Consider the following 14,823-nt stretch of genomic DNA (forward strand, 5'->3'; position numbering starts at 1 on the left):
TGTGATGAAAGAAATAAAAGCTGAAATAAATCACTATTATTGACATTTCACTTTCTTAAAATAAAGTGATCCTAAGACCTAAAACAGGGAATTTTTACTAGGATTAAATGCCAGGAATTGTGAAAAACTGAGTTTAAATGTATTGAGCTAAGGTCTATGTAAACTTCCGACTTCTGTATATTGCAAAAGAAAACGGCTCAGTTGATTTCATCACCGAGGCAATCAAAACACTTTACTTGTTACAGACTCTAAACACGCGTTGATACAATTATAATTCGTTTTTACATCACAGCCTGTATTCACAAAGCGTTAAGAGTAGGAGTGCTGATCTAGAATCCGTTTGGCCTTGTCTGTCACAATGAATAAGATTGCATGGACAGGAGGAACTGATCCTAGATCAACACTCCTACTCTTAGATGCTTTATGAGTACAGGCCCAGGTTGGGTGTGTGACTCAAAGAAAATGTATTTTATTCCAGTTCATGAAAATCAACATCACAATTGTGTCATGGCTTGTACAAATGGGGGCTATATTGTTTCCTTCACTGTAGAGATCTGCAGTCTTTGTTTGTGGTAAATACAGTGTGCATATTATGGGGGACAGTACAAATCTGAGATTGGTCAAAAATGATCATTCTTAAATGTAAATATTCTAATACTGCTGCATTTTGCCTCCTCTCCCAGAGGTTTCTCCAGCATACATTTACATTTAAGTCATTTAGCAGACGCTCTTATCCAGAGCGACTTATAAATTGGATAGAGGTATACAATACAGGTCCTTTGTTCCAAACCGACCCCTATCCACCCAGAGCACTTCTGTAAATGAAAGGATTGGACAGGTATAAGCAATATAGTAATAGCTCCACTTTGCCCTCTGGTAGGCTACGCTGTAACTTCTCGCATATTAGTATCCACTCCAATACATTTGGATTTACGGGACATCAGCATATGCTTGCACCTGTCCAATCCATTCCGATCTACAGAAGTGTCGGTAGAAGATAGAGGATGGCTTGTGATTGGGTGTGGGACTGCTTCCTGGTAGTCTGAGGTCAGGGTTCGGGTTTGTATGAGGAGGGGTGGTTGGTCCCGGGGGGGCTCTGCTCGGTGGTGGAGGCTGGCGAGGGGCAGATGGCGGTAGGGGGCTCCTTCTGGACTAGCTCTGGGTCATCCTGGCCCGCCTGGGGAGGATGCACCAACACTCGGTCGATGATCCCAAAGTCCTGTGCCTCAATGGGGCTCATGTAACGATCTCTCTCCATCACACTCTCTGGGAGAAAGAAAACAGAAGGGAATAATTGTATGGTTACGAGTTTTGGTGAAAATGTGCAACACATTGGTGGTGGCTGAGGGGAGTTCACTTACAAAGTGCTTTGAGTGAGGAAGGACTCAATCATCAAATCACTTAACCTTGAAATAGTGCTTGAATTTAGTTAGGAGTCACTAATTCATATGGGACTCAGAGGCTATGGTACATTTTCCATCAGACAATAAAGACATTTAAGTATTTTTATTGGAATATTACTGTTGCATATTGGGATGTGTTTGGAAATACACTTAAGTACTGGCACGTATTAGAAAACACAAGACAAGTATAATTTCATGCATTTGAACCCAGGTCTGTGTGGTCCTACGGGTATTTGAAATAAGACTAAAAGATTTAATCAAACCATCCCGCCCCCCTGGATGCCTTTTCCCCAGAGCTAAACAAATGTAGCCTCCACATTGACTCTGTACCGGTACCCCCTGTATGTAGCCTCCACATTGACTCTGTACCGGTACCCCCTGTATGTAGCCTCCACATTGACTCTGTACCGGTACCCCCTGTATGTAGCCTCCACATTGACTCTGTACCGGTACCCCCTGTATGCAGCCTCCACATTGACTCTGTACCGGTACCCCCTGTATGCAGCCTCCACATTGACTCTGTACCGGTACCCCCTGTATGCAGCCTCGCTATTGTTATTTCACTGCTGCTGTTTATTTTTTTATTTAATGTACTTAACTTCTTAAAGCATTGTTGGTTAAGAAAAAAAAGTGTTAAGGTTTACCTGTTGTGTTTGGAACATGTGACAAACAAAAATGGATTTTGAGGCAGGATGCAGTCTACACATTGCATTGTGGGGCAAAACAACATTAGCTTCTCAATGATCATGCAACGCCACACGATTTGATACAGCACATGATTGAAATTAGTCAGAATTTCCTGTTCCACCTCTGTGCAGCTGAAAGTTCTGCACATGTAGACAGTAACCAGAGTTTGACTATGGGCTTGTTTGTAAAGTAGAGAATCCCACACATTCACAGAAGGTTCGGTTGTTTAGCTATCGAAAAGAGGCATCCAGAGAATTCGGCCATGCAGCCACTCCATTGATATAAGTATATGAAATTTGTTTTAGCTATTTATAGGAAGTCATAAGAAAATACTTTCAAATAGAAGTAGCTGATTTGGCCACATTATTTGAAAATACACAAGTATATTAATAACGAATAAATAATGACGCATGTATTTGAACCCAGGTCTGTCTTCATTGTTTGAACTTTTGTATACTTACTCAAGGCTTTTCCCTCTGAGCCAGACTACTGAACTGGATGCCTTAGCTACTTACCTATATGTGTCAACAGCTGGCCAGTGTGTTTAGCGTAGAGTTGATTGATCTGTTTCTTTATCTTCATGATCTCCTCAGCCTGAATGGCGATGTCTGTAGCCTGACCCTAATTACTCACAGGAGAGAGAAGACAGATGTTATGTAAAGGCAACTGAGGTGTCAAAATACTTAACTCATATTTACATGCCCAAACACAGGTCTGGCTTTTGATGGCAACACAAGCTCAACCAACCAACATCTGTACCAGGTTCTCTAACACACACCCCCCCCCCCCCAATTACCCCTTTCCATCCTTACCCTGGCTCCTCCGGAGGGCTGGTGCACCATGATGCGGGCGTTGGGCAGGGAGTGCCTCATGCCGGCCGTGCCCGAAGCTAGGAGAAGACTGCCCATGCTGGCCGCCTGGCCCACACACCACGTGGAGATTGGGTTGAGGATGTACTGCATGGTGTCGTAGATGGCTAGGCCTGCCGTCACAACACCGCCTGGGGAGAGGATCATCATAGTGAACCAGGATTATTGGTTTGTTGGCTTTAGTTCATCGATGTTCCTCTTCTCCCAGACTTTTCTATCTCTCCATAAAGCTGGAATCCATAGCGGTGAACCTGCCATGTCCATTTGCAATATTACAACAAAGACTTACTTCCAACAAAGACTTACTTCAAACAAAGACATTTTTCCATCTGACATCATTAGAACCAAGTATTTATGATTTTATTTTTTACCACAATGCTGGATGCTCATTTCCTCAAAACAATAATACATGGTCCTGGGGCTGTTGCACCTATCATGGATCTCAGCTTTAACCTTAACCTAATGAAGTTCATTTGAAGTCAAGGTAAAAAGAGTTTCTGACTGCACCCTTTATCTCCCATTACTGTCATCTGATCCACCTGTCACTTGTGTTCTCTCGGTCTCTTTCCCCTCCAAGAACCATGCTTTTTAAAGTAACCATCCCTATTCCACCAACCATCCCCTGCACCACCATCTGTTCCTCTTTGTGAGAGGTCCCCCTCCATTCTCCTCCCCTATTCTCTTACCAGGACTGTTGATGTACATGTGGATGGGTTTGTTGTTGCTCTCTGACTGCAGAAAGAGTAGTTGAGCAATAACCAGACTGGCCACAGAGTCATCAATCTGAAAAAAAGGCAGGGGGAGAGGAGAGAGATTAACAAATGAATCTTAACTGCAACAGCAGACTCGGAAATCCAGATGTTTGAATCGGTGTGGGCTTACTTCGATTATGACCTTGCGCCGATAAGCAGAGTAAGTTGTATACATTTGATTTATTTTCTTACCTTTTATTTAACTAGGCAAGTCTTAATAACAAATTCTTATTTACTATGACAGCCTAGGAACAGTGGGATAACTGCCTTGTTCAAGGGCAGAACAGATTTTTACCTTGTCAGCTCGGGGATTCCATCTAGCAACCTTTACTGCCATAATCAGTTTCATATCGAATTATTAGTGTGCATGTAAACATACCCAATGTCTCCTGGTGTAGGTTTTGAATCCCAAACTACTACACACACAGACTTACTGGCCCTATTACACCGACAGTGACACACAGCTAGACTTACTGGCCCCATTACACAGATGATTCTCTCCCTCAGAAGACGAGAGTAGATGTCATACGCACGCTCTCCTCGACCCTAGGAAAGAAGAGAAAGACAAGGAAAAGGAATGAGGGGAAGAAAGATCTTTGAACATTGGAAAGCAGCTAGAATAGCAAGGACCAGGAACTTAGCAAAAACCACTAACTAAACCGTTCCAAACCAAGAGTGAATCAAGTTGCATAGAAATGTTGCAGTCCTACATAGAACTCTGTTGGGGTTCCAATTCTTACCGTCTGCTCCACAACGATAGGTACGAGAGGACTCCTCCATTGAGCACTGTGGTGAATGGTCCTGCGTGACTTTAAAGTGGTCACTCCACATTGTAACACCCTCTAAGAGAGGGGGATAGAGAGAAAGAGTTAACATTTGTCTGTAAGATCTCAACTTAAGTGAGTAATCACAACCAGTCAGTGCCACGCTGGCTCATGTCTCCTCAATCAATCCCATCAATCAAATGTATTTATGAAGCCCTCGTTACATCAGCCGACGTCACAACGTGCTGTACAGAAACCCAGCCTAAAATCCCAAACTGCAAGCAATGCAGATGTAGAAGCACGGTGGCTAGAAAACAACTCTCTAGAAAGGCAGGAACCTAGGAAGAAACCTAGAGAGGAACCAGGCTCCGAGGGGTGGCCAGTCTTCTTCTGGCTGTGCCGGGTGGAGATTATAACAGTATATGGCCAAGATGTTCAAACGTTCATAGATGACCAGCAAAATCAAATACAATGTTATTAGTCACGTGCCAAATACAACTATTTGCAATACAAATAGTCTGGGTAGCCATTTGACTAGATGTTCAGGAGTCTTATGGCTTGGGGGTTGAAGATGTTTAGAAGCTCCTTGGACCTTGATTTGGCGCTCCGGTACCGCTTGCCGTGTGGTAGCAGAGAGAACAGTCTATGACTAGGGTGGCTGGAGTCTTTGACAATTCTTAGGGCCTTCCTCTGACACAGCCTGGTTTGGAAGTCCGGGATGGCAGGAAGCTTGGCCACCGTGATGTACTGGGCCGTTCACAGTTCCCTCTGTAGTACCTTGCGGTCGGAGGCCGCTCAGTTGCCATACCAGGAAGTGATGCAACCAGTCAGGATGCTCTCGATGGTGCAGCTGTAGAACCTTTTGAGGATTTGAGGACCCATGCCAAATCTGGGTCAGATAATAATAATCACAGTGGTTGTAGAGAGTGCAACAGGTCAGCACCTCAGGAGTAAATGTCAGTTGGCTTTTCATAGCCGATCATTCAGAGTTAGAGAGAGATCAATTCATTCACTTCACACAGGCAAAATACTCCAGGTATAACAGACTGACACTAGCAAACTATTGGAGTCTGAGACCGGAGGGGTCAGGAGACACTGTGGCCCCATCCGACGATACCCCCGGACAGGGCCCAACAGGCAGGGTATAACCCCACCCACTTTGCCAAAGCACAGCCCCATACCACAAGGTGGATATCTTCAACCACCAGCCTGCTACCCTGAGACCAGTCCGAGTATAGCTAACAAAGATCTCCCCCAGGGCACAAACCCGAGGGGAGCGCCAACCAGCACAGGAAGATCACTTCAGTGACTCAGGTGATGCACCCCTCCTAGGGATGGCATGGAAGAGCACCAGTAAGCCAGTGACTCGGCCCCTATAATAGGGTTAGAGGCAGAGAATCCCAGTGGAGAGCGGGTAACCGGCCAGGCAGAGACAGCAAGGGCGGTTCGTCGCTCCAGTGCCTTTCCGTTCCCCTTCATACCCCTGGGCCTGACTACACTCAATCATAGGACCTACTGAAGAGATGAGTCTTCAATAAAGACTTAAAGGTCGAGACCGTGTCTGCATCTTCCACATGGATGGGCAGACCATTCCATAAAAATGGAGCTCTATAGGAGAAAGCCCTGCCTCCAGCTATTTGCTTAGAAATTCTAGGGACAGTGAGGCCTACGTCTTGTAACCATAGCGTACGTGTAGGTATGTACGGCAGGACCAAATCGGAAAGATGGGTAGGAGCAAGCCCATGTAATGCGTTGTAGGTTAGCGGTAAAACCTTGAAATCAGCCCTAGCCTTAACAGGAAGCCAGTGTAGAGAGCCAAGCACTGGAGTAATATGATCGAATGTTTTGGTTCTAGTCAAGATTCTAGCAGCCGTGTTTAGCACTAACTGAAGTTTATTTAGTCTTATCCGGGTAGCCGGAAAGTAGAGCATTGCAGAAGTCTAATCTAGAAGCGACAAAAGCATGGATACATTTTTCTGCTTCATTTTTGGACAAAGTTTATGGTTTTTGCAATGTTACGTAGATGGAAAAAAAGCTGTCCTTGAAATATTCTTGATATGTTCGTCAAAAGAGAGTTCAGGCTCCAGAGTAACGCAGAGGTCTTTCAATTTTATTTGAGATGACTGTACATCCCATCAAGATTGTCAGATCTAACAGCAGATCTCTTTGTTTCTTGGGACCTAGAACTAGCATCTCTGTTTTGTCCGAGTTTAAAAGTAAAACATTTGCCGCCATCCACTTAGTTGAAGTCAGAAGTTTACATACACCTTAGCCAAATACACAGAAGTTTACATACACCTTAGCCAAATACATTCAAACTTAGTTTTTCACAATTCCTGACATTTAATCCTAGTAAAAATTCCCTGTCTTAGGTCAGTTAGGATCACCACTTTATTTTAAGAATGTGAAATGTCAGGGGTCAAACATTTCAGGTAGCCTTCCACAAGCTTCCCACAATAAATTGGGGAAATTGTTGCCCATTCCTCCTGACAGAGCTGATGTAACTGAGTCAGGTTTATAGGCCTCCTTGCTCGCACACGCTTTTTCAGTTCTGCCCATATTTTCTATAGGATTGAGGTCAGGGCTTTGTGATGGCCACTCCAATACCTTGACTTTGTTGTCCTTAAGCCATTTTGCCACAACTTTGGAAGTATGCTTAGGGTCATTGTCTATTTGGAAGACCCATTTGTGACCAAGCTTTAACTTCCTGTCTGATGTCTTGATGTTGCTTCAATATATCCACATAATTTTCCATCCTCATGATGCCATCTATTTTGTGAAGTGCACCAGTCCCACCTGCAGCAAAGCACCCCCACAACATGATGCTGCCACCTCTGTACTTCACAGTTGGGATTATGTTCTTCGGCTTGCAGGCCTCCCCCTTTTTCCTCCAAACATAATGATGGTCATTATTGCCAAACAGTTCTATGATTGTTTCATCTGACCAGAGGACATTTCTCCAAAAAGTACGATCTTTGTCCCCATGTGCAGTTGCAAAGTCTGGCTTTTTTATGGTGGTTTTGGAGCAGTGGCTTCTTCCTTGCTGAGCAGCCTTTCAGGCTGTTGATATAGGACTCGTTTTACTGTGGATATAGATACTTTGTACCTGTTTCCTCCAGCATCTTCACAAGGTCCTTTGCTGTTCTGGGATCGATTTGCACTTTTTGCACCAACGTACGTTAATCTCCAGGAGACAGAACGCCTCTCCTTCCTGAGCGGTATGACGGCTGCGTGGTCCCATTGTGTTTATACTTGCGTACTATTGTTTGTACAGATGAGTGTGGTACGTTCAGGCGTTTGGGAATTGCCCCCAAGGATGAACCAGACTTGTGGAGGTCTTGGCTGATTTCTTTTGATTTTCCCATGATGTCAAGCAAAGAAGCACTGAGTTTGAAGGTAGGCAGGCCTTGAAGTATATCCACAGGTACACCTCCAATAGGCTAATTGACATCATTTGAGTCAATCAGAAGCTTTGAAAGCCATGACATCATTTTCTGGAATTTTCCAAGCTGTTTAATGGCACAGTCAACTTAGTGTATGTAAACTTCTGACCTACTGGAATTGTGATACAGGGAATTATAAGTGAAATAATCTGTCTGTAAACAATTGTTGAAAAAATGACTTGTGTCGTGCACAAAGTAGATGTAGGAACACCGACATGTACAGTTGATTTGTCAGAAGACAAACCATTCACAGAGACAAACTGATATCTTTCCGACAGATAAGATTTAAACCAGGCCAGAACTTGTCCGTGTAGAACAATTTGGGTTTCCAATCTCTCCAAAAGAATGTGGTGATCGATAGGGTCCAGTATGCAGCTTGAAGGTTTAGAGGCCAAGATTATTTTCATCAACGTGTCAAGAGATATAGTATGAAGAAACTGGAGTGTCTCCCTTTGATCCGAGGTCCTGGCAGTGTTGTGCAGACTCAGGACAACTGCGCTTCGGAAAAATACGCAGATTTAAAAAGTCCGTCATTTGCTTTCTAATGATCATTAGCTTTTCGTCAAAGAAGTTCATGAATTTATCACTGCTGAAGTGAAAGCCATCCTCTCTTGTAGAATGCTGCTTTTTAGTTCTCTTTGCGATTGTATCAAAAATACATTTGGGATTGTTCTTATTCTTCTCAATTAAGTTGGAAAAATAGGATGATCGAGCAGCAGTGAGAGCTCTTCGATACTGCACGGTACTGTCTTTCCAGGCTTGTCAGAAGACTTCCAGTTTGGTGTAGAGCCAATTCCGTTCCAATTTTCTTTAAGCTTGCTTCAGAGCTCGGGTATTTTCTGAAAACCAGGGAGCTAGTTTCTTATGACAAATGTTTTTTAGTTTTTAGGGGTGCGACTGCATCTAGGGTATTACACAAGGTTAAATTTAGTTCCTCAGTTAGGTGGTTAACCGATTTTTGTACTCTGACATCCTTGGGTAGGAGGAGTGAGTCTGGAAGGGCATCTAGGAATCTTTGTGTTTGTCTGTGAATTTATAGCATGACTTTTGATGATCCTTGTTTGGGGTCTGAGCAGATTGTTTGTTGCGATTGCAAACATAATACCTTCTGTAGCTCAGTTGGTAGAGCATGGCGCTTGTAACGCCAGGGTAGTGGGTTCGATCCCCGGGACCACCCATACGTAGAATGTATGCACACATGACTGTAAGTCGCTTTGGATAAAAGCGTCTGCTAAATGGCATATATTATATTATATTATATTATAAGTTTCAGGCAGGTTATTTCAATAATGATATGTTAAAGTTACATTCAGAGATAGCATGGTTATTTTTGCCCAACTCTGGCCCCTTGAAGCGTGTTCAAAACAAAGCTATCAAATGTATTATGATCTTACATCAACTCTGAACATTACACACAAATGCTACAGTTACTCATGATTTCACATTAACAGTTAGAGAAATGTTGAGTGGTTTCCTTAAAAAATAGTAATTAAATTTAGCTAACTGGAGATGGGAATGAGTTAGGTTAGCTACACAATTTTGGTCAAATTACACAAGTGTGGCTAGCCAGCTAGCTTTAATCGTCGCAGGTGCATGACGCATACTATTCATCTGATTCGAGAATGCACCACTGAGACAGCTAATAAACATTTGCACATTGTAATCTATATAGTTTACAACACAAACTATGCATTTCCAAAATATGTTTTCACTCTTTAGTTCCAATACTTACTCGTATAAGCATTGTGATGTCTTGTAATGTGCAATCCCCTCTGTTTGACCCCAATTTAACCGGAAACAATTCTAATTTGAGCGTCGAACTGTTCCTGAAGTGGCTGAGCAATATTCCTCTGTCATGTGACGAGTTTGTGTTTACAGCCACGAATATATGGGCGCTAGATGGCAATAGTGCGCAAGAAAAATCCACTAACATAATACTACAGTATTGCTTATCGTTGCCTTGATAGTTTTCAGATACCGACTATTTTTTAAATACAAAAGCCTATTTGTTATTTAAATAATTATACTATTGAATAATAACGTGACGATTAAAGCTTAAAATTAAATGTTATTAAAATACAGAAATGTGTGTTGAAGAGCCAAAACTCGTGACATTGTAGATGGGGTTCTCTATAAATAAACATTTTTAAAAAGGAGCACATGACAAGACTGTATTTCGCTAATGATATCCTCGTGGTTATGGGGTTGTTTAGAAAAAAAGTATCTTTATACAAAAGAGCGCCAAGACCATTCTAATAAAATACGTTTCCTTTGATTTACTTCACCAAAGCCTACTGTAGGCCTAGAAACCAGTGTATTATTGGCGACACAATATAAAACCCAAAGGAACATTTAATTTTAAGAAAATAGCCCATTCATTTGTTTAACTGACTGGTCTATTATTATTATGTTGTTGTTGTTGATTTTTTACATGTACACATAAGTGCCTCTACTGATAACCATCTTTAATTTAGGGGCCATTCTGAAAGCAGTGGGGAGAACATTGCGCAAAAAAAGCGTTGCGTTTTTTCAGAGAGAGGGGGAGCACTTGAGTCGCAGCGGCCTCATCAGAAAATCTCGTTCTTTCAAGTGATAGTCGGACACTTTCACTTGGCCGTTGAACATACCTCGCAGACATGTCGAATAACAGCGCAAACAGCAGCAACTTGGTTATCGCTCAGAAGGTGGTAAAACAACTTCGCCTAGAGGCGAGTGTTCGCAGGATCAAGGTAAAGACATTACATTCAGAAAGGCTGATCAAAAACTGTTCTGCATTGGGTGTGACTGGCTGACTTGTCAACATGGCCCTTTGGTAACTATTGAAAAGCTATACATTATGTCAAGTTTGACTATTTTATGGGAAGCATCGCGTTATTTGTTACAAAATGCTGTTCCACTGGAACTATGCCATCTGTTTGCAGAATTGTAACTAACTGCAGCGCTGTCCCGTAGACTAACGGAGTAGCCCGTAAATTGACGTGCTCAATCGAGCGCCGCCTATCACCTGTCATGTTACCGAAAGAAAAATGTAAGATTATAATGCGGTTCTAGTATTGCTGTATGCATAGGTGTTATGGCAAGTCTAGGCTACTCTACAGCTCTTCAGTTAGTTTAACGCCGTTTTGAATGGATGTATTTATTATATATTTAGAAGTTAACGATTTGCTGTTAATTGTGCTCTAAGTTAATCATGTGAAATATGAAGATTTCCTGCTGTAGGCTGTGTTGTCCGGAGAAAGCAAACAGCTCGTAGGCTAGTTTCCGCGAATATTGCAGCACAGTGGTGGCCTTTGTTGATTGTGGCTGTGACAGTAGTGCGATTGTTGGCCAAATTACTCCTTTTAGAGGAGAAAGCCAGATTAATCCGCAGACCTTAAACCACCCTGTAGCACTCAAGCATACTGTGCTTTGAAGGGCATATGAGAATGCAGGGAAAATATAGGCTTTTATCTATAGCCTATGACATACGTTTATACCATATTATCAACTAACTAGATAAATAATAAACGCAATGCATAACCCATTTGTGACTTGGTCCTAAAGTGCCATCTTGTGTTAATGGGGACAATGTTATTACAATGTTATGACAACTGTTATAGACTTCACCCATGAAACAACCCTCTAGTAAAGTACCAGATCATTATGCTATTGCTGAGTCAAGTCCTAGGTAGGGACTTTAGGAAAATAGCTGATCATTGCTCAGTTTCTCTCACAGTGTGAGCTTGGAGGATATTACTTTAGGTTCATTAAACTGAGTATCAGTAGGAGTATTGTGGCAGAGTGAAAGTGTTGGCCCCTCTATTTATTGATGCGTGGACCAGGTCTCTCATGAAAAGCTGAGTTAAAACAAGTAGAAGTTAAGTAAAGCAGGATTGAGCTCAATTTACTTGGAACTTCTTTATAGAAAACGCTGTCACAGTCAATGATGACTCATTCTCATGAATGCCTATGACATTGATATGTCATCTTTACTGCAGTCTTATGTAGCCTTTATGACACAGAATTAAAGTATAATGGAACTGACAATGTCTCTGTTTCCACTCTCAGGTGTCCCAGGCAGCAGCGGACCTGAAGACCTTCTGCCTGCAGAACGCCCATAAAGACCCTCTTCTCATGGGGGTGCCCTCCAGCGACAACCCCTTCAGACCCCCCAAGTCCTGCGCCCTCTTCTGAGGTGAGATGACAGTCTGATGTGGTAGAGTAGGCTTCATAGGCTTCAACTAACTCCCTCCCTCTCTATCTCTCTCTTCTCTCTCTTCTGTCTCTTTCTCACACACACACACATGCATGGACACACACTCTCTCTCTCTCCCCTCTCTCTCTCTCTCTCTCTCTCCCTCTCTCTCTCTCTCTCTGTCTCTTTCTGTCCTGCTTTCTTTCTCTACCTTCCCTCTACCTGTTCCTCACTCTCCTTTTCTCTCTGTTTGCTAACCTTTGACCCTTCTGGCTTTGATTGTTACAAAGAGAGCGTAACCAATAGCAGCCATATCTCATCTAACTCCTGTGCCAGTGATCTGATCGGACTCTATGCTTTGTCACTGCAGGCAATGGTGATGATGGAGGCTTGTAAAACACGTCTGAACATTCCCCAAGGATGCCTTTCAATTCCAAGCCCCTGGCGTCTCCTACACCCTTCCCCACCACGTCGTCACTGAAGACCTCAAGGCCAGAACACAATCACAAGCATTAACCCTATGCTGAGTGAGTTTTGACATGTGTTCTGTTCTGTTCTACAGCTCAATAAGGATAACATTTGCAGTCCTTTGTGTGTTGAGATCATTAGAATGAAAGAACTCCTCAAAGTATAAATATGGCAGTCTCAACCTCAACTCTCCCTGTAGTCTCTACCTTTTGTTACTTTTATTTTACTCAAAGTGAAATTTAACCGTATTAGGTTTTACACATTGTTGTTGGTGAGTCTTTTAAAGTGGTTGACCCAGTGCCATTACATGAGTATAGCCTACCATATCATTGTTGTGAAGCTACACCCGAGTTTGATCTCAGAGCTTGTTTTTCAAAATGGTGCTCAGTTGGTTGCACACAAACTCGCCTTAACACTGTCACTGTGATTTTTCTCAGATAAAATTGTAAAGCATTTCGATAAGTGTAATTTATGATTCTCTTCTAAAAGTGTGGTGACTCCATGAGCCTCTCAAGAGAATTTAGTCTTTTGACAGAAATTTTGCACGCATTCTCATGTGTTAAACACTCGACTACGCTGTTAAGATCCTCAGTTGACAGTTAAACCACTGTGATGCAAAATTGAATTCAAAAGAAAATGGTGTTACTATGTCTTGAAAAGAGTGACTCAGATGTTAGAGGTTTCTTATGGGTGTTGGCATATAGAGATCTCAAACTCAGGTCATGGAACAGATCTGTTTCAATGCTGGTTTTGTGGTGTTGCTCAGTCAACATCAGAATAATGATATGAAGGATCATAACAAGAATATTAGGATTACTGTACTGACACTATAGATAAGTATAATTGCTGTGTATCATCATTATAAATAAGCCTGATCTCAGGACACTCAGTGGAAAGAGACTGCTACTCCATTGGTGCATCTAAGTTCAAGTAAGGACACATTCGAAATGGTTTAAAGTCTTTTTCGGGTTCCCCACCCCTTTTACCTTTTACTCTTTGCGTACTGCTTCAAACTAATGTGCCTTAGTATGTGCCAAACCTCTGGTAATTTAAATGCCCCAGTTTTAGCACGAGACCTGTTGAGGCCTAAATCTGCATTTACTTTCCCACTTGATTAATCAGAAACACTTAAAGAGGACCTGAAGAAGTTGAAAAACAACACCAGAGAATGGGTAATGTTTACTGTGTTCTTATTACAACATGAAGTATTGCTAAAAACTTGAGAACAGCCCTTCAACATGTTCCAATACCCAGAAACATGTCTTCAATAATGTCCTCAGACTTGACCACTGATAGGTGAAAGGACTAGGCCTACATAGATTTTCACAGTACTATTAGTCTTGCCTACCAAGTCCTTTCAAATCAGTGGCCATGCAGGAAAGGAGATGGAGGAACGCAAGCTCTTTTCACTATGGTGACAGAGACTGAGCTCTGAATTCCTCTGACGTTATAATAAAGTGAACAGAGAACCTTTGAGGATTACAGTGTCCATAATACATGGGGAAAGCAGAGCACCTCTTTTTTACAAATATTAGTCACTGAAATGCTCTGGTGGATGAATTCATACATGTGGAAAACACTGTCATCCTGTTGTGCCTTAACGTTTATTTTGTGTGTATTTGTCTTAGAATGGTACCGTGATATGCATTGACTGAATAATTTAATAAAATGTATAATTTCACCTTCAACATCTCCTTGAGTCTCATGTTTTATCAAGGAGTTTGTTAAGAGTGGGCCCCCTTAAGCTGACTGGCCAGAACACACAAGAGTATCAGGGGTAGGCAACTCCTGTCCTGCAGGGACCTGAGTGTCTGCTGCTTTTCTCTTTCGCCTGACACTTAATTAATCCACTGATGCCATACCTGGTTTATAAATCAGATGCTGATTTGGAGAGAACAAAAGACAACAGACATGCACTCAGGCCCCCGTGGACCAGACTTGCTCATCCCTGTCACATAGAATGCTGCTCAAGCAATACCAGTGCATATTTGCCAATAGTCTGCCAGATAAACTGTATTTAGCCACTGCCCAAAGTTGTAGGTTTTGGTACTTGCTGCATGACATGTTACACAGCAGAACCAATATTATTCACACAGATTTAACAGACCAGGATACGAAACGCAGCCTGGCTGACAGTCTGACATTTGTATTTAATTCAAATGATTATTCAAGATCCCCTATTTCTCTCTTAGTCCAACTAACTATACTGTCTTTGCTGAAAGTGTACAGCAGTGACAACAGAAGTCAGCGCAAGGTCTACTGT

The 14,823-nt window shown here is 42.3% G+C and overlaps 2 protein-coding genes across 2 annotated transcripts; one reads left to right on the forward strand and one right to left on the reverse strand.

The window, feature by feature from the left end:
• Nucleotides 1–212: 212 nt before the first annotated feature.
• Nucleotides 213–9,765, reverse strand: LOC123998688 (ATP-dependent Clp protease proteolytic subunit, mitochondrial-like). The gene is made up of 7 exons (XM_046303784.1): nt 9,651–9,765; nt 4,452–4,553; nt 4,186–4,257; nt 3,646–3,742; nt 2,903–3,090; nt 2,606–2,711; nt 213–1,266 (listed from the first exon to the last, which is right to left on the reverse strand). Exons 1-7 carry the CDS (start codon nt 9,660–9,662, stop codon nt 1,049–1,051), a joined length of 795 nt encoding a protein of 264 aa, XP_046159740.1. The 5' UTR covers nt 9,663–9,765; the 3' UTR covers nt 213–1,048.
• A 705-nt stretch (nt 9,766–10,470) lies between these two features.
• Nucleotides 10,471–14,248, forward strand: LOC123998695 (guanine nucleotide-binding protein G(I)/G(S)/G(O) subunit gamma-5-like). The gene is made up of 3 exons (XM_046303788.1): nt 10,471–10,647; nt 11,966–12,092; nt 12,463–14,248. Exons 1-2 carry the CDS (start codon nt 10,555–10,557, stop codon nt 12,089–12,091), a joined length of 219 nt encoding a protein of 72 aa, XP_046159744.1. The 5' UTR covers nt 10,471–10,554; the 3' UTR covers nt 12,092; nt 12,463–14,248.
• Nucleotides 14,249–14,823: the final 575 nt, after the last annotated feature.

This window comes from Oncorhynchus gorbuscha, linkage group LG16, assembly GCF_021184085.1.
Source record: "Oncorhynchus gorbuscha isolate QuinsamMale2020 ecotype Even-year linkage group LG16, OgorEven_v1.0, whole genome shotgun sequence".
NCBI lineage: Eukaryota > Metazoa > Chordata > Actinopteri > Salmoniformes > Salmonidae > Oncorhynchus > Oncorhynchus gorbuscha.